This window comes from Marmota marmota, unplaced genomic scaffold, assembly GCF_001458135.2.
Source record: "Marmota marmota marmota unplaced genomic scaffold, marMar, whole genome shotgun sequence".
Classification (NCBI taxonomy): domain Eukaryota; kingdom Metazoa; phylum Chordata; class Mammalia; order Rodentia; family Sciuridae; genus Marmota; species Marmota marmota.
Window position 1 is genome coordinate 11134075 of NW_026000174.1, and position 24152 is coordinate 11158226.

General features: G+C 37.3%; 1 protein-coding gene across 1 annotated transcript in view; it reads left to right on the top strand.

The window, feature by feature from the left end:
• The first annotated feature begins 1473 nt into the window (after window positions 1–1473).
• Pak1 (p21 (RAC1) activated kinase 1) overlaps window positions 1474–24152 on the top strand; it is a 78175-nt gene continuing 55496 nt past the window's right edge. The window contains exons 1-2 of the mRNA XM_048788004.1: window positions 1474–1722; window positions 16073–16286. Of these exons, the coding sequence (XP_048643961.1) occupies window positions 16097–16286 (190 nt within the window). The 5' untranslated portion in view covers window positions 1474–1722; window positions 16073–16096. The remainder of the gene's footprint in view (window positions 1723–16072; window positions 16287–24152) is intronic.

Consider the following 24152-nt stretch of genomic DNA (forward strand, 5'->3'; position numbering starts at 1 on the left):
ACAGCACATGTCCTCAGGGCCTAAGAAGGGTGAATAAATACTTTTAAAAGTTCCTTCTTTATTCATGGAGTTCTTCCCTAACATCCTCTTCAGTTAGACTAATTTGGGCATACTGAATGAAACTGTAGATGTCTGTCAAGAAGATTGATTCATACCATAAAAATCAGGCTTAGTGCTGGTTACCTGCTCTTTGTCAGGCAGTAAAGAGAGAGATATTGCAGTTAATAGAGGTCTCATGTAACACAGTGATCTCATGTAAAACAGCATGGCAGACATAAATAAATAAGCAAGAGAAATAAATTAAGCATAGGTTTAGGAGTCAGACCAGGGCATGGATACTTTAATCATTTACCAGATGTTTGATCTTGGTTAAGTCACTGCTCTCTCTTATTTCATTCTGTCTTATACCCATTCTGCTGCTGTTTCTACTAAGCTATATCTTTAGAATGAGGTTATGTTTTCATCTTATTTTACATTAGTCTAAATTATTTTCTGTCACCTGAGCTCTATAGGAATATACTAAGTTGTTTTCATGTCTCCTTCTCCATGGATCAGTCAGTGATCTTTTTAAAATATTAGATCTTGTCATTCTGCTTAAAAACCTTCCAAAGTCTTCCTGTTGAAAAGGGGAATGAAATCTGAACTCCCAATTATGACCTGGAAGAGATAATCTGTGTAACCTGACTCCTGCCTTGTCTTTCAAGAGCAAGGGTGGGTTGGGTAAGAGGGGTGAATAATTAAGTAATACTGCCTCCTAAAGAGCATTTGACAAAGTGTGAATGTGTGTGTGTGTGTGTGTGTGTGTGTGTGTGTGTTTTCTTCCAGTTTTTGGGAGACATCCACTAGGGGTGTCTGATCTGTAGTGTGTTGGTGAATAATCTGTAGTGTTATTCAGCTCAGGTTCCATCTGCATGCCTGATACACAATTAGGTGCTATAGAAATGTTGTATGAGACTACATTTTCCTTGACCTCATTTTGACATACGTGATTTAATATAGTGCCTCCTTTATAAGGTAGATGTGAGTTTTATAAAGCATATGGTACACAATATAGCTCTTAATGACTAGGTAGCTATATATTTTTTTTTTTTTTTTTGCCTACAAGCATTTATGAGAGCCCACCCAGCCTTTTCCTGGGACATCATTTTTAGGAGAGTAGAGTAGGGGGATAAGGTGAATCTGCATCTCTTTCCGGAGGCTTACTGTGATAAAGAGTTCTGAATCTGATTTGAGGTCTAGAAGACTCCTCTGTGCCAGCTGCAGAAACTAAGGCACCAAGGAGCTCTGGTTCTTTTTCCTTGACTTTGGGGCTCACCCAGGACTCTAGCAGGCCTTGGAAAGCTTGGCCCTAGAGAGAAATTACCTCCTACCAGAGAAGGCGGGGAGAAGAGGCAAGACGTGGGAAGGGAGCCGTCACCACCCTCAGCACTTTGCAGAAAGGAGAAGCGGCGGCCTCCTCCCGCCTCCTCCCTCCCTCCTTCCCCGCCCCTTGTCCCTTCCTTCGTCAAACCGCCGGGGCGCCTCTTCTGCTGCTGCCTGCGAGGGCGCGAGCGTGCTGCACCTCGGGAGCTGGGCGGCTGCGTTGCCAGAGCCCGGCCCAGACAAATCAAGCGAGCTGGTGGAGCCCGGGCTTTGTGCGCACCGCTGGGCGGCTAGAGGGAGAGGTGCGGCTCTGCGACAGAAACAATCGCCAGAGATGCCGGGGCTGGCTCTCCGCACCAGGTAATGCCGGCCCTGCCTGCGGTTTGCCCAGCGGGGCTGTGCTCTGATCGGGTCTCTGCTGGCTTCCTGGAGTGGAGATGTTGGGGGAGTATTACATTCCCCTTTCTTAAGGGACCCTTAATGAAAGAAAGGGCGGAGGGTGGAACCTACACTTGAGCCCACCCAGGGTTAGGCCTTCACTGGAATCAGAGCTCTGGCCAGGGAAGGGTGTGAAGGGGAAGCTGGGCTTTTGGGGAACTGTTCCGCTTTAGGGGGCCCACTCCTTTGTAAGGACTCCTCTGCTTGGTGGCCAGGCTGATGCTTTCCTTGCCTTGGCTGACAGCCTGCTTGCTGGGACCCTGGCCTGTGGGCATTGTTTTCTGATAAGAAGTGGAGGGAGCTGGGAGATTGGGAGACCTGGGTGCTGGTCCTGTTCTGGCGGCCTCTGTGAACCTCAGTTTCCTTATCTGCAACGAAGGGCGTGACATTCTGTTTGGAACTCTGGCTTTCCCAGGCTGTCAGTCTTTTGGAAAGGTGATTTAGTTAAAGGGTTTGAATAGGTTGTACAGATGTCCCCCAACACTGTGGGAGACCTAGGTGAACTTGGTATAGGCAGACACTGGTATCCTGTCTTTCAGCCAGCCTTTTGTATGACATCTTGATGGTCTGTTTAGAACCCAGTGAGTTCAGGGGCAAGACAGAGGCTGAGAATGCCAATGCTTATATTAGGGTTGACTGTGGGTATGTTATGGGTAGGGAGGTGGCGTTGAGAAAAAACAGGTCAAAGTATGTTAATGTTTTTTCTCTGACCTGGCCAGTTCTTCAATAATTAGATATAAAGCTGCTTTAGACTAGGCTGCCTTCTCTTGAGCACTCTATTCTGCTAAGTAAATGACAGACCTTGAGACTGGGTAATGTCTTGATCACTATAATTCTCCCTTTCTTTATTATTTGGCACCAGGAAACTCATGTCAGGCCTGATACTAACCTGCCTTGATAATTTTGAACCTCCTTTCTTTTCCCAGTTTTTCTGTGACTCTTCTATCTCTCCTTCCTTTTCTTTCTTTCTTTCTCCTCCTGGTCATTTTTCCTGTCCCTGCCCCTACCTATCCACCTCTCTTGTTCCCTTCTTTCTGCTGTCCTCTTGTTTTCCTTTTCTCATCTCTCCACCTTCATAAGCTTTTTTTCTCTTGGGTCCTCTGCCTCTTGTTTAGACTTTCTTCTCTTTTCCTCTTAGAATTTTTGGTTATAGTTTCTCATTATATAGGTTGCTTATTTATAGGGTCCTTAGCTGTGGTGTTTGTGAGGTCCAAACATTCCTTGTTTTCTACCCAACCCCCTGCTTTTAGCTTTCACCTAAATTTTATCTTCCCCAAATGTCTGTCTCTCTTTACTGCCCCCATGCTTTGCCTTGTGCATGACAATAAGCATTCCATCTTTATGGATTTGTTCCCCACCTTCTTCCCTTGGAGTATGGAGGGCAGCAGGTGGACAATGGGGAAGAAGCAAGATTGGAAGTGGGCAGCTTTTCAAGGCTGGAGTTGGAGGTGAGCAAGAGTGTCAGGTAGGGCTGGGCAGAGGCTAAAATTCCCTTTGAGATAACTGACTGGGAAATGACCATTGATTCTTTGGCAGTTCAGAAGAACTGTGACTTGTAGGAAAGGACCTGTGAGTCAAGGGAGAAAAAGGGAGGTAGCAGGGGTGGGTGGAGAGAGAAGAGAAGGAGCAGTCCTGGAGGAGAAGACAGTGGTTTTTTGATGAAGACGGTGACATGGGCACCTGGGTGGATGGGGTGGGCATATAAGGAAAGATTATAGGCTTGGAAAGGGGACCATATAAGTTCATTCTCTCTACTCTTAAGACTGGCTATTTGGGCTTGTTTATATTTTTATTCAGCAAATTTTTCTTAAGCAGTGGCCCCAAAGTGAGGGGTGAGAGGGGAAGCAGATAAGAATGACAAGACTGCTGTTTTATTGGCACTCACTGTGTGGAATGTGGAATGTGTATGTTTCAATGTGGCACCCATTCATTCTATGAATCATCATCTTTATACTAGTTATACTAGTATTGGGGATACAAAAGTGGAAATTGATCTCAGTTACTACTTTCAAATTCAGGTCAAGGATTGTGGAAGCTCATGTGATAAGTTTTGTAGAGAGAATCTCAAGGGGGCTATGATAATGTAGAGGAGGGAACTTTAAATTCAGCAAGTCAGTGGCAAAGCTGGGATCCAAACTCAAGTCTACTCTAATGGTGATATCAATGCACTTACATCATGTTATAAACCATGTATGTGCATAGAGTGTGCAAAGAGTAAAGTGCTATACAGATGTTTTTATGGATGTTCCTGAATGCATTCTCAAGTAATGAAAAAAATGTTCAGAGGCTATAGCCTGAAAGCCTAGTGATGCCACTGACTAGTCTAAAACTGAGCCTCAGTTTTCAATGAATAAGGGAAAAAGGACTACAAAAGGTTTTAGGGCTTGATAATTGAGCCCATGTTTAAAAAAGGAGTCCAAGAGGTATATAAGAGTGCTTTTTTTATGAGTAGCAAATATAAAAGATATTATTTTTAATGACAGTGATATCGCAAACATGAAAAAAGAGATAGGGAAGAGATTAAAGTAGATTTGAGTTCAATTCAAATCCTAATTTTACTGTTTACTAGTTACCTGAATGTTAGTTTCTCTAAGCTTCATATATAAAATGGAGGATATATCTATCTTGAAAGGTTATTATCAAACTTAAAAGTAATTATATAAAAAAGAAATAATAATTGTATTTATATTTTTAATAGTTATTCTTATCTTATAAAAATAAACTCTCAAGTCACCTCTGAAGAAAGTCTTCCTTGACTCCTAGACTTTTAAGGGCCCCTTGTCTGGATTCATTTAGCACCTTTGTGCTTTTTCTCAACACTCATTAGTGGCACTTTTAAAAAAATACCTTTATTTTATTTATTTATTTTTTATGTGGTGCTGAGGATTGAATCCAGTGTGTCTCACATGTGTTAGGCAAGTGCTCTACCACTGAGCCATAAACCCAGCCCTTGTGACACTTATATTTGGTGTAGTTATTGTGATTTATGTGTCTGCTTCTCCTTGCCTGTGAGTTTTTTGAGGGAAGAGAGAGGGTCTAGTAAATCTTAGGGTCTACTGAGTGCCTACTTTTACAAACTTTTATTTAGTTGCTAGGTATATTTGGTAAATACAAGAGATTTAATTGTTACTTTGTAAAGCTTATTGTCTATTGAGGGAGATGTGTCATAACAAAGCAAATATAATTAGAACTCATGACAGATAATGTGAAAACCAGGAGTTCCATTTGGTCATCTTAGTTTTAACCATCTACTGGACAACTGCACCTGCATTTCTCACCAGTACTTCAATGTGGGTGGAGTTGTCTAATAGATAGTTATTAGTATGAAAGAGCTGTTTGGCAAGAGAACATGGGCATCATCACTATACCTATGGAATGTAAAGCTATGGGAATGGGTGAGGGCATCTTGGGAGTGTAGTGTAAGAGTAAAGGGGATTCTGAGCCTTAAATGTGTGAGGATAACTGGAAGAGAGTCTACAAAGGAAAGAAGAGTAGACAGAAAAGTGGAAGCAAAACCAGGAGAATGTGCTTCCCCAGAAGTCAAGAAAGTATTTGAAAGAGAAGGGAAGGCAATTATGTTGAATGTCAGATCTCTGCTGAAAATCCTGTAGTGTCTTTTGGTGGAATTGTAAATTAGTACAACCACTATGGAAATCAGTATGGAGGTTCCTCAAAAGACTAGGAATGGAATCATCATACAACCCAGTTATACTACTCCTTGGTGTTTATCCTAAAGAATTAAAGTCAGCATACTATAGGTGATACATGCATAACCATGTTTATAGCAGCACAATTCACAGCCAGCCTAGGTGTCCATCAGCAAATAAATGCATAAAGAAAATGTGGTATATATACACAATAGACTTTTATTCAGCCATAAAGAAAAATGAAATTATGTCATTTTCAGGAAAGTGGATGACACCTGAGACCATTATGTTGAGTGAAATAAGCCAAACTCAAATGTTTGTTGTATGTTTTCTCTCACATGTGGAAGCTAGAGAGGAAAAGAGGAAAATAAAGGTGGGTGGGCAGGGATCTCATGAAAATCAAAGGGAGATCTGTAGAGTTAAGGGACCAAGGGATGAGAAGAGGGGATAGAGAGGGGAAGTGCCAAGGAGTGATATTGGCCAAATTATATTGTTATATTGTGTGCATGTATGAATACATAACAACAAATCCCATCATTATGTACAGTTATAATGTACCAATAAAAAATGTGGAAAGAGAAAAATACCTCAGTGTCTTCCTATACTTGCTACTTATTGTCTAGTCTTATCTAGACTTCTTATTGTTGCCTATGAGGCCCTGCATTATCTGAGCTCTGACTGTATCGCTAATCTCAGTCTCTTACAACATTTCTCTTTGTTCGTTCAACTTTAGTCTTGCTGGCTTTTTGCTATTCTAGGTGCCCAGTATATTCTCATGTCTTCTTCTAGATATTATTATGATTTGTTGTTTCATTTAATTTAGGTCTTACATGTCACTTCCTCAAAGGTTTATTTATATACACAATAAAAGTCTATTGTATATATATACCACATACAAGTCACACATACATATAGACTTGACATCATGTATTTATTTGTTCATTTCTTTGTTTACTTCTCTTACTAGACCATAAACCTAGTGAGCAGAGAAATTTTTTCTTGTTCAACTAGATTAGTAATGATAAGTTGTGTATTTATAATAAATACGTGTTGAGTGACAAAATTTATCAAATCACTGAATATATCTAACAGAGAGAGAAAGCATGATATAACTGAAAGAGATCATTCCAGGTGAGAAGGAGTGCAAATGAAGGAACACAGGGAGAAAAGAGAATTTTTTTTTTTGGTGGTGCAAGCACTCTACCAACTGAGCTATTCCCCAGCCCAAGAGAATGGTTTTTGATGGGAGGAAGGACACCTTTGTTACAATTAGAGGGAAGAAGGAGAACAGAGGTACAGAGAGGCATAAAGATTTGGATCTGTAAGATGCAGTTTCCCTGCAAAAATTTCTGTTTTTTCCTTGAAAGTAAGGTCATCAGCTAAGGGGAAGGGTGAGTGGGAAGTCATAGGAAGTAATGTAGGAAGTCAACTTTCAAGGGAAAGCAGGAAACCAGGTTTTGTTATATTCTCTAAGACACTGGCTGCTTCAGTATAGAGACAGTTTAAAGAGCACCGAGTTCACCTATCCTAAAGCTGGAATTTTACCAATTTAATTTTGGAAAGGGAGAGAAGGGCAAGTATTTGTTTTTGTTTTTTTTTATGTTTGAATAATTTTGAGAGACTATGATGAGGTAAAGAGAGAAATGATGGTGGGGCAACTGATGGATAATTTATTAAAACTCAAAATGAAATCTAGGAATTGTAATAGTTCTTAGCAAGTGAGCTGCTGTATTTGGAATATATATAATTCATTTGTGATATTGGAGTTGATGCACATGTTGGTGATCAGGTCCAGGATGTGATCATGGGACTATTGGCTAAGTTGGGCCTAGGGTCAGAAAATGAAGTGGTATTGATAGAATTGTCATTGTGGCTGTTAAAGTCAGCTAGAGTGATAACTAGACTGGTACAGAAAGACTGAGCCAGGAACTTAAAGCCTTTGAGAAATGCCATTGGGATTTTGATTGGCATTGCATTAAACCTATAGAGAACTTTTGGTAATATCGCCATTTTGATGATGTTAGTTCTGCCTATCCATGAACAGGGTATATTTTTCCATCTTCTAAGATCTTCTTCTATTTCTCTCTTTAGGGTTCTGTAGTTTTCATTGTATAAGTCTTTCACCTCTTTTGTTAGGTTGATTCCCAAGTATTTTATTTTTTTTGAAGATATTGTGAATGGAGTGGTTGTCCTCATTTCCATTTCAGAGGATTTGTCGCTGATATACAGGAATGCCTTTGATTTATGCGTGTTGATTTTATATCCTGCCACTTTGCTGAATTCATTTATTAGCTCTAATAGTTTCTTTGTAGAGCCTTTTGGGTCTGCTAGGTATAGAATCATATCATCTGCAAATAGTGATAATTTAAGTTCTTCTTTTCCTATTTTTATGCCTTTAATTTCTTTCGTCTGTCTAATTGCTCTGGCCAGCGTTTAGAGAACTATGTTGAACAGAAGTGGTGAAAGAGGGCATCCCTGTCTTGTTCCAGATTTTAGAGGGAATGACTGGCTGATTCTTTAGGATCCTTCCAGCTCCTTTGTTTTTTCCATGAAAAAACAGGCTGCCTTAGAAGATAAACTGTTGTTAATTACCTGTTGTGTGCCATATCTGTGCTGGGTGGACCCTGGGGACATAGAGATTAAATAAACTCAACTTCATCCCTTGAGTTATTCATAGTTTGGTGAGGTCATGAATTATGGTCAATAAGATGAAATTTGGAGATTGCTCCGTAGAAATATAAAGTGCTCTTAAATTTTGAGGAAATGAGGAAGGGGCTTCTGCAGAGGTTTTTTGGAGAAAGTGAGTCAAGTTAGGGGGGGGCCTTGAAGGATGAGTAGGAGCTTGCTTGGCAAACAAGTTGGGACAATTATGCAGATAGAGCAGTAAGGGAAAGACAGGAGCATGAAAGCATGACCACATACTGATGGCCACCTCCTATTCTAGGGAATAGTACAGATGAACCTAGAATAGGTGGGGAAGGGAACAGATATTTATTGGATATCTATTTTGTGCCAAGCAGCATGCTGGTGCTGTGTGTGTGTGTGTGTGTGTGTGTGTGTAGGCTTTTGAATTCTCATAACTCTATAAAATAGTTTAGCCTGGTTTGTATTTTACATAAGAGGCAATGAAGGAGGAGAAATTAAAGTAGCTTTTCTGAAAGCTCAGAAACAATCTATGATTTTCTTCTCTGCTGCCCCAGCAGTTATTTTCTTGTTGCTAAAGCAGAGCAAGTGGTTGGAGGCTGCATAGTGGGGATGTCTTTGACGTGTTAGAAGGACATCCCTCAGCAAATTCAAGGCTGCGGCATTCCAGTCTCCTGCCAAAGAAAACCTCTTGGCACAGATTAATTAAAGATCAGATTCTCATAACCAGGCGTCAAGGGCGTATAATACTTCCTAGTTCTGGGAGGAGTGTTGGTCGTGCCCGTTGTAGCTGCCCTGGGTTGTTCAAAGTAAGAAATGTGATTAGTATGTGCAGTAGGTCTCATTTCTTCTTTTTCCTTTCCCTCTTTCATTTTAAATAATGGCCTGAGAAATTACCTAGTGATATTAGAAGTGATCTAGTCTACTTCTTTGCCTCTCGAGGCAGCAGTGGTGTATGGTGTAGTGTTCTGTTGCCATGTAGACATCATTTCAGGTCCCTGCCTCTGATGCCCACTTGGTGTGTGGCCCTGGGTGACTGGCAGCATCTCTGAAACGTTGCTTCTTCATATTTGCTCACTGTTTTATTCCATGCACCTAGTCTAGCCTGGCAAACAGTAGATGATAAATATTTGTTTTAATGAATGAGAAAAATGATACCAGCTAAATAGATTTCTAAGTTTTCTGTAAACTTCAAAGTGGATCTGATGTTAGTGATTATTAAAATATGAGCTCCAAATGATGACTGAAATCTTAGTTGTAAAGGTAATTAATCAAGGAGATTCTTTAGGAAAACAGTTTCTTAGAATTTTAGCAACTCTGTTAGGAAGTTTTGAGGACCGTCCTAACTCCCTGTCCCATGCTGTGATCTCAAGGCTCAGAGTCCTCAGTACAGATGGATAGCAACTGGTGTCTTTCTCCAGGCTCACCTCTTTTCTCTTATTGTTGTCTCTCCACAGCCTTGCTTTTTAATCAACAATATCATCTATTATTTTTAAGATTGGGCATTTATTGCCCAGCTCTAGAATATCTTAGAAAAGATCATTTTTTCTGACCCATGCTATATGTGGTACAGTACATAAAAGGCCCGTGGTGATATGCTGTGTCCCAGTTTTTCAGTTTTTCACTGTAGTTAGCCATTATGTTGCATTCTACCATACTGTACTCTCACATTCATGTTCTTCTATTCTGTAGGATGCATTTGCCATCTTCTTTCTGCATCAATATTATTTATGTATTTATTACCTGTTTTCTTTGGGCTAGGCTAGGTATGATACTAATGACTGGATCTATCTCAGACCAATTAAATCAGACACTTAAGATCCGGATCCAGCCCAAGCATTAGTGTCTTTCCTACCAACATTATATTAGGAAAAATTTTGAACATTGAAAGGGGTTTATAGTGAATATTTGTGTACCCACCACTTAGATTCTGCTACCATTCACATTTTAATACATACTCATGTATTGCATAATGAATGACATTTTGGTCAACAAAGTGATTATGTGTAGTACATTATATTTGTTAATGATAATAAACAACTATAGTTTATGTATTTGCTATACATTTTTTCCCTATTATTTTAGAGTGTACTTATACTTATAAAAATAAGTTTACTGTAAAATAATATGCTAGGTTGTGCTGGCAGCAGCCTTATACATCTTGAGTTTATCACATGTGTCACTCTCTCTCTTTTTGTGGTGCTGGGAATCTAAACCAGCTTTACACATGCTAGACAAGCACTCTACTGCTAAGCACATCCCAGTCCTACCATGTCTCTCAGTTACGGTCAGAAGCCATGAGTGATTGACCCATACCATCTAGGTTTGTGTAAATATACCCTGTGATATTCACACAGGGACACATTTCTAGGACATATCCCTATTGTTAAGCAATGCATGACTGCACTTTATCGCATCAATTATATCTTAAACATTAACTCATGTATTACGTTATATCACATCCTTGTACTCATCTATTAATCGTTTTTTAAAAATGCATTTCAAAGTAAATTGCAGGTATTGGTACAGTTTCTTCTAAGTACTTCAGCATTGGTGTTTTAAAAGCTCACAGGGAATAATAGTCCAAACCTGATAGTCAAGAGTTGGAGACCTCTAGGCTGACCTATTTATTTGTTAAGTTGCTGTATTTAAATACCACTTTTTGTGAAACTTCATGATTATCCCAGTTCAATTTAGTCTTTCATTTCTGTGCTTGGACATTTTACTGTTCTACAGCATTGTTCATAATTGGCCTGGCATTGTGGTTTTCCAGGTCCTGCTTCTTGGCTTACTAGACTGTGAAAGCCTCCAGGGTTGGGTCATATCTTATTCATTTATTTATTTGTTCATTCATTTATTCATTGTCTATTTATTTATTCCTGGTTTCCAACATAGCACCTTAAATGTAAATATTCAGTAAAAGTTTATTGATTTGAGGATCTGGGGCTATAGCTCAGTGGTAAAACCCTTGCCTAGCAGGTGTGGGGCACTGGGTTCGATCCTCAGCACCACATAAAAATAAATAAATAAAGGTATTGTGTCTCTACAACTTAAAAAAAATTATTTTTTTTAATGTTTATTGATTTGAACAGTACTCGAATGCAAAATCTGGAAATGCATCAAAGGTGTACATAACTTTCACATGTCTTTAGTCACGATACCCACATTTATGGTATTTTTTTTTTTTTTTTTTTTTTAGTTTGAGAAGCACAAGTTCATTTACCTTTTATGGAATTTAGCTCATGTTAAACATTTGGTAAATATTAATCAAGTTCAACCCACACATGCTTATTATATTTTTATATCTCCCATTGCCTATATTTGACTGACCCAAACGTAAATCAGAAGTAGCAGAATTCATATCAGAAAAAGTATGCACATATGGGCTAAAATTACCTCAAGAACAGTATAGTTGGAAAATCCTTTGGGAGAGAGTTTAAAGATGAGGTTTGAAGGGATAGGGGTGTAGCTTAATAGAAAAATGCTTGCCTAGCATGCATGGGGTCCTGAATTTCCAATACTGAAAAAAAAATTGAGTTTTTCTATAAAGAATGAGTAAAAGATGAGTAACATTTTTATTTGTTTAGAGATGGTTCTATCTATCTTTAAATTGCTGTGTGACCTTAATGAATTTCTTCCTATTCTTTGGACCTTAATAATTCTACCTTGAATATGAAGTGTTTTCACTAGATGATCTGTCTCTAAGGTTGCTTCTGACTTTGATGTTAGGTACATCTTAAAATCTTTGATTTCCTTGTTCTGTTTAATAACAGTGGCTGTGGAATCCAGAGTTATAAAATGCAAAGAGGTAGTTGTCAGTGAACACACTCCTTCCCTAAATTCCTACCCACTTTTATTCAGTATGTAAAGTTGCTTACATATGGTGGCTACCTGAAAAGTGTATTCTTCCTTGTCTTTATGTTTTAACATTGTACCTAGGCTTTTTATAGTATGCTCAAAAGAGACACAAGTTACTATCCCTCCTTAGTTGCCCCTTGACCAGTGTAAGTCTAGAGATAGCATAGTGGGAAATCAAATAGCATCTTGTAGGTGTTGAGACTTCTGTAATAAATAACAGAGCCAGGACTTAAACCCAGATCTTCTGCTTTAAGTCATCTTTTTATACATCACCCTACTGGTGGCCCTTTTGAAATTTCACAATGATCCTACATTTATTAGTCATTCAATGATTAATAATTAATTACTTCAGTATAATAGTTTTCTCATAAATTATTAGGTTCCCTGAGTCTCTGGGGCATCATTGGTTAAATGTGGTCCAGTCTGTCTTTCTCTCTGTTGTCTGTTCATTGTTTGGAATGGATAGAAGACTTCCATCTATACTTTCATTATAAATGTTGTTGGGTCTGGCTTCATACTGCATCTTATCAGAAGGCATTGGTTTCTCATCCTCCCAAGCCTGTTGCTTACAAGGATTGTTAGAAGACTTAAGATGTGTTTGCTATCCTCATTCAAGAGTTGAGTGTTTTTTCTTCTCCTTTCAGTTCCTGTTTTCCTGTAAACAAGTTTTAAAATGTGCTAATCATTGTGCTGAGCATAGATGAACAAAATGACCAGTGAGGAGATCCGTGAGTGTAGACAGGAAAGACTGTGGAGCAATTATAGGAAAGGGCTACTTGGTCAGCTGCAGGGAAACTGGAAAGTAATGTACAAACCCTGAGTTCAAATAAATTCAAAGGACAGTGATCAAGAAAGTACAGAATTGTGTTCTGGGGGTGTAGTTTGAAGGTACTAGAAAAGTTTAGCATTCAGAATAGATTTTGGAGATCTTGAAAGCTTATTTCAAGTATCTAAAGTTCTATCTGGGGGAGAGGTAATAGACTTTTGTGAATAGCTCTGAGAAATGGGATTTTTGGACTAACAGATGGAAGTGATTATTTTACTTTGTTTATTCACTTGTTCTTCTATTTCACCAAGTTTGTTCAACAAATCTTTATTGGTTGCCTGTTCTGTGCCAGGCCTGGAATTGGGGATTGAGAAATACATAAAATATGAACTTTATCCTTAAGGAGCATAGTCTGTCTGCCAAGGAGGAGAGTGAAAGGAGGGGCAAATAGAAAATTGAGATGCAGTATGAGATAGATAGAACTTAATGTATGTGAGAATTCTTTAAATGAGCAGACAAGATAGACAAAGCTATCTTTTGAAATTGTAAATTTCCTGTCATTGAAGTTTTTTTTTTTTTTTTTTTAAGTACAGTAGGATAACTTAGGCTGGAATGTGATAAAAGTTTAAAACATTAGATTTCAACAGATTTTAGATTATTAGTAAGTTGGAATCCTTTTGAAAATGAAGCTATAGCCCTGAGAATTCTCCAAACATATTGAAAGACTAAGACGTGGAGAAAAGCCTGTAAGGTTGGTAAAGCGTTTCTGGCATACTCCTGAGCTGTGGGCCTGAAAGGAGTTACATTCAACAAAGCCATTGACTGAAGGACCTGGAAATCTAGGGAGGGCTTGATTAGGGTATGAGGTGGCTGCAGGGGTATAATTTTTAAACTGGCAGTTGGAGTGGGAAGGTATACTTAAGAAGTGAGATAGTAGATGCTCTCTTTGGGTCGGGGCTGGGAGGAAAAGCAAAGGCAAATTTAGGAAGTGAAACTGGAAGAAATTGATAAAAACCACACTACCCAGAGAGTCAATCTAGATTAACAAAACTGTCCTTGCTTAATTGATTTCTTTTGCTCAAAAACAAAAGTAAGGAACAGTTGGTTTGCTAATGGTGGGTTTAGATGAACTATGCAAATAAATGCATCTGAGTCTGACTTTAAAAGATGAGTAAGATTTTTTTTTTTTTGGTGGTGGTACTGAGCATTGAATCCAGGGCCTGCTGCAAAAGATGAGTAATATTTTTTTAGTCAGAAGAGAGAAATCATTGACAGGAATCATGATGGTGTGTGTGTGTGTGTGTGTGTGTGTGTGTGTAAATGTATGTAACTAAGACTATTTGATGGCCTGGATTGTGTATTTCAGTGGTATGGCACATGTGTGAGACCCAGGTTCAATCCTTAACATCACAAATACACACACACACACAACTTGGAAAGTCCAGGAGAACAGATTTCTGAGTTATAATTTGAATGTAGGTTGTATCTAGGTATGGTGGCTTAGTTTGTAAGGCAAGTGGATGTCGATTGTGAAGGACCTTGAATTTCATCTGTATTATTAAACTCCTTAAAGGCAAGGTATGTGTGTATATACACACACATACACCTGTACAAGCTTTATTAATGAAAATATTCAGTATATTATAAATTAGATACTATATAGGGCACTGCTGGATTGTAGAGATGGAAAATTGGGTCCAATATTTGAGGGACATTCTGGCTTCTGGGGAAGACATACCAGTAAACAATTATAACATAGTAAAAAGAAATTTGATAACCTGGAAATGTATCCATTGTCTTGGAGCATGGAGAAGAGGACACCTTACTTCTTTTATTGGGGGTTACACAGGGACACTTGACCACTGAGCCACATCCCCAGCCCTGTTTTGTATTTTATTTAGAGACAGTCTTGCTGAGTTGCTTAGTGCCTTGCTTTTGCTGAGGCTGTCGTTGAACTCACTATCCTCCTACCTCAGTCTCTTGAGCTGCTGGATTATAGGCATGTACCAGGTATAAATTTTGACCTTAACCCAGCCATACTACATCAAACTTTATGGGGCCAGGCCATAGCATCTACATTTCTAAAACATCTTGTATGATTATTATGGTTTTTATTTTGGAAGACTTTTATCTTTAAAGTGCTGTTTGTTTGAATCCAAGGAGCTTATATTCTAAATAGTCATAATTAAAGATATAATTTCTACTGTAACACGAATAATGAGAAACTATGAACTCTGGATACATGTATGTTTCTCCACTGTCAAGGACAATTTTGCTTACTTGAAGGTAATAGTATTTGTCTTCCTTAAAACTATTGGTAGCGTGTAATAGAGATTTTTTTCCTTTAATTTAGATTTTATTTCATTTCTCAGAAGCATTAGAGATTGCCAATATATTCAGCAGGATGGTTACTACATTAACAATCATATATATGTGTGTGTGTGTGTGTGTGTGTGTGTGTGTGTGTGTGTATATATATATATATATATATATATATATNATATATATAAAATAAGATAGAATTATAGAGGAGGGAGATACAGTCCAGGGAAGCAACCTTTTCCTGTAAAGGGCCAAAGAGTAAATATTGTAGGTTTATGAGTATATAGTTTCTGTTGTAAGTATTCAGCTTTGCTAGTGTAACCTAAATAAGCAAGAGACAATATGTAAATGAATATGAATGATGTGATTGAGTTCCAATAAAACCATTTACAAAAACAGCAGTTTTGCTGATCCTTGATGCAGTCAGTTCCAAAGAGGGAAAGTGTAACTTGCCTGAGGGTACAAAGTTAGAGGCAGTCAGAGAATTTACTATGTGAAATTCTGTTAGCAATTGTATTTAACCTTCTTATAGATGAATAAATGGAACCCAACAGTTTAAGACATTTCTCTAAAGCTAGTAAGTATTACTGGGTTTCCCACTTGTTGTTGTTGTTGTTTTTTTCCCCCAAGAATTTAACCTTTATTTGTTTGTTTGTTGTTCTTTCTTTTTTTCTTTCTTTTTTTATGTGGCACTGAGGATCGAACCCAGACCCTCATCCATCCTAGGCAAGCGCTCTACCACTGAGCCCTTGCACTTGGTTTTTGCTAGGACAAATTTCTTCTTTTCAGCTACATCACAATGGTTATCTGTGTTCTCTAGTGTTTTAGATATGAGGCTGCAGAGAAAAGCAGGATACTAGTGAGTTTTTAGCCATGGTTAGCACACAGTAGGCATTTATATATATGAATATTATTGACTGGATAGGCTGGAAATATTCGTGGTGAACAGTATAATTTGGATTCTTGAACATTTTTAACATGCATTTCCTTTTGCTCAAAAATAATAAAAGAGTTATGTTCTTTCTTTTGATTCCAGTAGCTGCTGCTGGTGGTGGTGACAATGTCAAATAACGGCCTAGACATTCAAGACAAACCCCCAGCCCCTCCTATGAGAAACACCAGCACTATGATTGGAGCTGGCAGCAAAGACACTGGAACCCTAAATCATGGTTCCAAACCTCTGCCTCCAAACCCAGAGGAGAAGAAAAAGAAGGACCGATTTTACAGATCCATCTTACCTGGAGATAAAAGTACGGTATTTTCTTTCTTTCTTTTCATTTGTATGCTTTTTTAAAAAATAACTTTTTGTAACTTGGATAAAAGATCTGTCCTTCCTTGACTGAATTTTCCTTTAATACCTTTTATTTTCTTGTTAATATTTCCCTTGTCTTTCCTTCCTTAAATGGCAAAAAATGGAAAATAGTCCCATTTTGTACTGTTTAACTTTATTTGAGCAAAATTCTAAGAGAATAATTATGCTTTTGCCAGAGTTTGTACATTCTGAAGCCATTTGTGTTTATAAACAATTTTCACAAATATAAGGAATTTTGAAATGTCTATGTTTTTCCAAAATTAGTTTCATTTGGAATGCCTTCTTTCCAAATTCTTGATTGCATCTTCTTTATTCAGATCTCCTGGTCTTACACCCAGATTTGGGGATTAAATATCAGTAAGAATAGCAAGGAATGGCTGAGAAAAGGAAGCAGAGATAAGTAAGACTCATTGTGAGTTCACTATGAATCAGTCATACTAAGCAGCCTCATTTCTTTCTTATGAGTAAAACTTTTAGAAGAGTGATCAGGATTTTAACAATACATGTGAAAAAATTGTTGACATCCTTATGGATGAGGTGGTGAAAAACAGAGTTTTGGATGTCCACATAGATAGCTTTTTGTTTCACCCTAAAAATGTTAACTGAGGTTTTGGTTGATCTGAAGTGAAGTTCTCAGTTATGCTTGCAGGTCTTTGTTCTTGTGGCATACTGAAGAAATTGGCTTTCTACCTGTAAATAGTTATCATGAACTTCAGATTTAGATAGACCTGTTTCACCACTTAACCAGCCTTGTGACCTTAGGCAGTTAGTTAACCCCTTTGACCTTTAGTTTCCAATCTTTAAAACCGACATAATATCTCACAGAGTTGTTCTGAAGATTACATGCAAATTTTCTGATATAGTACCTTCTATGTGGAAAGTACTCAAATGCTAGTTCTCTCTTTACTCCTTTATTGATGAATAGAAGCTGGGAGACACAGCTATGGATTACATGACAAATCAGAACTGGGATTCCGAAACAGTGGGGCAAATATAAAAAGCACAATGATAAGATGGAGAAAGTATCCCATGTTTTAGACAAATATAACTGCATAACTGCTGACCAAGGGAGATGGTAGTTGTTAGAATCATTAATCAAATGAGGAACATAGGGAAGAGGAACAAATTAGGATTGGTGGTTAAAGAGCAGAAAAGATATCTTTTATTGACATGTCTAATAGGCAGATTTTGCATATGGTAAATGTTTGTCGATTAACTTAAATGAACTGAAATGAATAACTAAACTTTTGAGGACTTTTAATGAGTTACTGTGGGATTATATCTATGTGTAGGTATCCTTTCCTCTACTTCACCTTCATTGTGGGATTTTTGGAGGTCTAAACAGAAGAGAAGGTATTTTGATTTCTTGACTACTTCACTTATGAAGTGGCTGTCCATGTCTTTAGTACAGGTGCTAGGTAATTTTCCCAAATTATATATTTTATAAGAGATTTATATCTAGGTAGTGTTACCCTTCCCTGAAACCTTCTCCCATATATTTAGACAATTTTTTAAATCTCTCAATGTAGGTATGTGTTAATTTTAATATTGTACTTTATCAACCAATATTCTTGACTTCTGTAAATAATTAGGCTTTCAGCCCAAGTTTCCACAGTAGTGAAATAGGACTTTTTAAATTAAAAAGTTTAAATTTTTCTGACTCAAACTGAGAACTAAAATTTCTGCCATCATCAAAATCAAAAGTATTTGTGTTTCAGAGGACACCATCAAGAAAGAAAAAAAGGTAACCCATAAAAGGGATACAGTTTTCCCAAATTATGCATTTTAAAGAGACTTGTATTTAGAAATACATAAAGAATTTTCATACCTCAACAATACGAAGACAAATAACCTAATATAAAATTAGACAAAGGATCTGAAATATCTCTCTAAATATGTAAATATCTCTCTAAAGAAGATATGCAAATGGCAAATAAGCACATGAAAAGATGCCTAATGTCATTGGTCATCAGAGAAATATAAATCAAAACCACAATGACGTATTCTTTCACACCTACTACAATGGATGTCATGAAAAAGACAGATTATATCAAATGTTGGTGAAGGTGTATAGATATTGTGACTCACATAATTGCTGGTGGGAATATTAAATGATACAGTCACTATGAAAAGCAGTATGGCAGTTCCATAAAAGGTTAAATGTTGAGAGATCATATAATCCAACAGTTCTGCCAAAGAGAAATGATACACAGCCACATAAAAATTTTTACTTAAATGTTTGCAGCAGCATTAGTCATAATAAGCCAGAAATATAAACAACTTCCATATTCATCAACTAATGCATAGATAAATATTATTTGAGAACAAAAAATAAAATAAAATCCATGGTGTAACATGGTGAAACTTAAAAATATTGGGTTAAATGAAATAAACCAGTCATAACGGATCATGGTATATGATTCCATTTATGTGAAATGTCCACAAAAGGCAAATTCACAGTCAAAAAACATATTAGTGCTTGTCTAGAACTGCAGAGGCCAAGAGGCAGATGGGATTATGGGGTGATAGCTAAGAAATGTGGCTTTCTTTCTGCCTTCCTTTCTTTTCTTATGGTACTGGGGACTGAACCCAGGAGTGTTCTGTCTCTGAACTGTATCTCTAGATACTCTGCCCCCTTTAAAAAAAATCTTATTTTGAGTCAGGCTGCCTTTGAACTTCTGATCTTCCTGCTTCAGCCCCCTGAGTTGCTAGAAGTACAAGTGGGCACCATTTTGCCTGGCTCTTGGGTTTCTTTCTTTTTTAAATTTTTTTAGTTGTAGATAAACACAATACCTTTATTTTATTTGTTTATTTTTATGTGGTATCTGGGATCGAACCCAGAGCCTCACACATGCTAGGCGAGTGCTCTACCACTGAGCCACAACTCTGGTCCCTTGGGTTTCTTTTTGAAATGATGAAAATGCCTTAAAATTGATTGTGGTGATGATGTTTTCCCAGGTCTGTGAATATACTAAAAACCATTGAATTGGGGCCTGAGATCATGGCTCAGTGGTAGAGCACTCACCTAGCATGTGTGAGGGGCACTGGGTTCGATTCTCAGCACCATAAATAAATATATAAATAAGTTAATTAAATAAAGGCCCATTGACAACTAAAAAATATTTTTAAAAAAATTGAATTGTGAACTATATATGGGTGAATTGTATAGTGTGTGAATTATATCTCAATAAAGCTGTATATACATTTTTTAAAAAAGAAGATTACTATCTGAAACAACAGATAGGAACCAAATCTTCATTGGAATTGAAGGGACAATGTTGTATGTTGAATGGGGAAGTGAAGGTCTACATATCTGGGCTGTAGTCTCTCATACATTGGAGACCTGATTTGGGTCAGTTACTTCTCTGTATACTTCAGTACCTTCATCTAAAAAATGAGTCAGAATAGCAGATATGCACAGTTTCTTTTAGCTTTGAAATCTTTTAATTATATAAATGTGGAATTGCAAAGATCATTGGATCAGGATTGTCTGTAAAGGTGAAAAGAAGCTAGACCATTGTAAACTACCTTAATCAGTGATAGAGTTGTAGATCCAGAGTTCTTCTGGAAATTGTAGTTGAGTAACCCTGTGCCAAATCTAGTCTGAAAATAAATCTCATTATCTTAAGATCAAAGCTGCATCTCTGTAAGTTGAAAGCATAGAGTAGAAAACACAGTTATAAGAATTCTTGCAAAATGATCTCTCTAGCAACCTTTCTTTCATTTCCTAGTTATGAATTTTCTGTAAATTGAGCACATCATTTCACTCCTTTGTTTTAAGACCTTTAATGGCTATTATTAATGCATACATGGAAAATAAATAATTTTTTTTCTCTTTGTTTGGAGCCTTTGCTTAACCAACAAGCTATTCAGCTTAGTCCTAGCAGGATACATAGCAGTGTTGGCAGTGTTGTAAGTGGTATGCCCTCCATATAGTGTTTGAGAATTTATACCAGTTTAAAAAGAAATGGTCTAGAACAGGACTTAGAGAATCTAGATTGAATTCTGCCCCTGGTATTTAATTCTATGATTTACTTTTAAAAAATATCCTTTAATTCCAATATCATCCTCTGTAAAGTAGGAATAATCCTAATTCCTGTGTACTCTATGTCATTAGTAGGCTTTTGTCTGTCACTTGACATAGTGAACATAAAAACATTCTAAATTGTAAAACAATACAAATATGAAGTTTATTTTAATGAAATATTTATTGTTTATCTGATATCTACAACAGCTTTTTTGCTCTTGGGAAGGCTGAAGCTTAGAGAACAGTAAATTCCTCAAGGTCTTACATGTCGAAAGTGGTAGAGATGAGTGTGGAACCTATTTCATCATACTCTACTACTTATATCTCTGTTAATTGTTTTTTAACCCTTGTTATACATTGGACTCACTATGGTACTTCAAAATACAGATGTCTGGTCCCACCCAGACTTTTAGAGTTAGAATTTCTATAGGGATAGTGTTATGTCTCTAGGGAGATGAAAAAAGAAGAGTTCTCTGCAGGCATAGTTGAGATTTGAGCTGGCAGTGGATAGAAGTCTGTAGGCATTACCTAATGCTGACCTCCAGTATGGCCTCATTGTGTGCCTGGGGGGGTGCATAAATGATTGGAAGGAGAAACTGTAATTGAAGGCCTGTAATAGTGGCGTTGAGTTGCAGAATTCCATGTGGGAAAGCCTGGTTTCTGTGGTTAGGATCTGGAGCCTTTGGTTTATTCTAAGAAGTCTTGCAGCATTTAGTTTGGATCTTTTTCTGGCTGCATTTTCACAACCAAAGTAGAATTCTCTGAACTTGGGAAGAGTTTAGCAAAGTTAATTTTAACACTAAGTACGTCAGTGTTTATCTCTCCAAGTTTGGAATGTTTTACTGTCTTGTGCTCAGATTAGCTCAGCTAAGCCAATGAGAGGTATGGCTTAAAAATACTTAAAAAAAAAATAAGGCCAGTGATTTGTGCAGAAACTTTAATGGCTGTACTGAAACACAGGATTTTCCAGGCTCAATTTATTTTCCCAAACTATGAGAAATCCAAATGGACTAGGCTACAGATAGGGCTAAAGTTGGGATGGGTGAGGTTGCAAGCCTCTTTTCACTCTTTATTTCTGTAAGCTTAAAACCTTTAGTTGCGTGAAATCAGGATGAGGATGATTCTTCCTTCTTTCTATCTTCATCCACATTTCCTTTGTCTTGATGAGTGGATTGAGAAATCTACTGACAGTTTCTTTATTATTATTATTTTAGTTGTAGATGGACACAATACCTCTATTTTTATTATTTATTTTTATGTGGTGTTGAGGATCGAACTTAGTGCCTCACATGTGCTAGGCAGGTGCTCTACTGCTGAGCCACCACCCCAGCCCCCTACTCTGACAGTTTCTAATAGTAATGATAACTCATTTTTGTGAGGTTTAGTTTGCAAAGCCATACATTTTTTTAAACTTTTTTAATAACAATAACAAAAAATAGTCATGGTAATAACAAATAATAATAAAATAGTAATAACAATAATAGAGTAAAATAACCAGTTACTATTTATTGAATGCCTATTACGTGCTACAAGTTAAATTAAGAGCTTTAATATTTGTAAAGTACACCAGTTGTTTCAGGTAGATAAATATTTCACTTTACAGACAGGTTCACAGTGATTAAATAACTTGCCCATTTAGTTAGGAAATGGCAGAGCTGGAATTAGACCTCTATCTGTCTGATTCCAAGGTCTTTTCCTCTATATGACACTTACACTCTTGGGCTTCAAGTATCAGTGACTTGTCAAAGGTCACATGCTGTGTAGTTGCAGTTCATGAATTCTGAATTTGAACCAATGTCTTTTGACTTCTGAACTGTAGTCTTTCATTCTTTGAAGCATTTGGATACCACATTGGATTTGAATTTAACTAGCCTTGGGTTGTTCAGACTAGTGCTTTCAGTAGAACTTATTTGGCTGGTTCTTTGAACTTTAAAAAAAAAAAAACAATTTGTATTTAATAGCATTCATTTTGTCACTTACTGGCATATTCAATTAGTCTGTTCTATGGGGAGGGCACAGTACATATAGAAACTGTGAAACTAGGCATAGTGGTATGTGCCCATCCACTTGGGAGGTTGAGGTAGGAGGATTACTTGAGCCAAGGAGTTTGAAACCAGCCTGGGGGGCTGGGGATGTGGCTCAAGCGGTAGCGCCCTCGCCTGGCATGCGTGCAGCCCGGGTTCGATCCTCAGCACCACATACAAACAAAGATGTTGTGTCCGCTGAAAACTAAAAAATAAATATTAAAAAAAAAAATTCTCTCTAAAAAAAAAAAAGAAAGAAACCAGCCTGGGCAACACAGACCCCATCTCTAATAAAAGTGAAGCTGTGCCAGGAGTTTGAGTGTTTGAGGTTGTCACCAGTCCTATTACTGATTGGGTGAACTTTGGTAAGTTGTTCTACCTTTAGCCTCAGTTATTTTACCTGTAATATGTGTAGATAATAATATTTATTTCATGGAGTTGATTCAAGGCTTATAAGACTACAAATGTGAAAAGTGTTGTATAAACAGGTGTTTTTAAGAGTTGGTAGTGGTTTTGGTAGTATGGTCATGCATTATTGTTTCTTATTATTGCTTGCAGTCATTATGTTCTTTTGGAATCTGTTATTAACACTTTAGAATTGTTATATGATTTATAGAATAACAAGTCTTAACAGGATTCTTCCAAGATGAAATTAAAAATGGTCTTTTTTCACTGGATACCGTGGTGCATGCCTGTAATCCCAGTGGTTTGGTAGGTTGAGGCAAGGAAAATCACAAATTCAAAGCCAGCCTCAGCAATTTAGTGAGACCCTATCTCAAAATAAAAATAAATAAATAAAAAGGGCTGGGGATGTGGCTCACTGATTAAGCACCCCTGGGTTCAATCTCTGGTACCAAAAAAAGAATGGTCTTTTTTTCCCTCCCCAAATATAGGTTGTATTTCCTGTTGGTTTAGACAGAGCTAATGGGAAAGACAGATTAAATAATTTTGGGCACTAAGACTAAGCAGACCCAGAAGCACATTTGCCAAGAAGTTATTCAGAGTTCTCTCCAGTGTCAGAAGCAGGATTGTAGCTCTGGATGAGCCTGGAGCTCTGGGATAAAGTGAATCTGAGGCCCCCAAAATAATCACATCCTCTTAAAACTCAGATCTCAAATACTGTTCATTTACTTAACCATTTCCCATTTCCCTTTCCTTTCCTTTCTTCCTCTGTACCTTCTGTGTTCTCATAATTCATTTATTTGTTATCAGTAAGGATTGAAAACACTGATATACATATGCTGTACTCGGAATTAGATTTAGTGACCAGCTTTGTGTTGAACATTTTCCAAGGAAATACTCAGTGAATCTCTCTGGGCTTCGGTTTCTTTCTCAACCTCATAATTAATGGACTAACTGCTCTGTAAGATGTAAGTTGAACTAAATGCTCTGTAGTATCACATTGAGCATGATTCTTATGTCTTCCACTAAATTTTTAAATCTTTGTATAGAAAATTACATATCTCGAAAGTATACAATTCAATGAATTATCACCACACCTATGTAGCTGCTACCCTGATCAAGAAATAGATCATTACGATTCCTTGAAAGACTCTGCATTTTCCCTTCCAGGCACTAACATCTCTCTCCTTTCCAAAGATAAATATCATAATGAGTTTTTTTGACTTTGTCCTTGACTTACATAGAACCATATAATATATATTCTTTTGTTTGCTTTCATTTGATCAACATTATTTATGTGATTATTCAAATATTCTGTCTCTCTCTCTCTCTCTTTTTTTTTTTTTTTTTT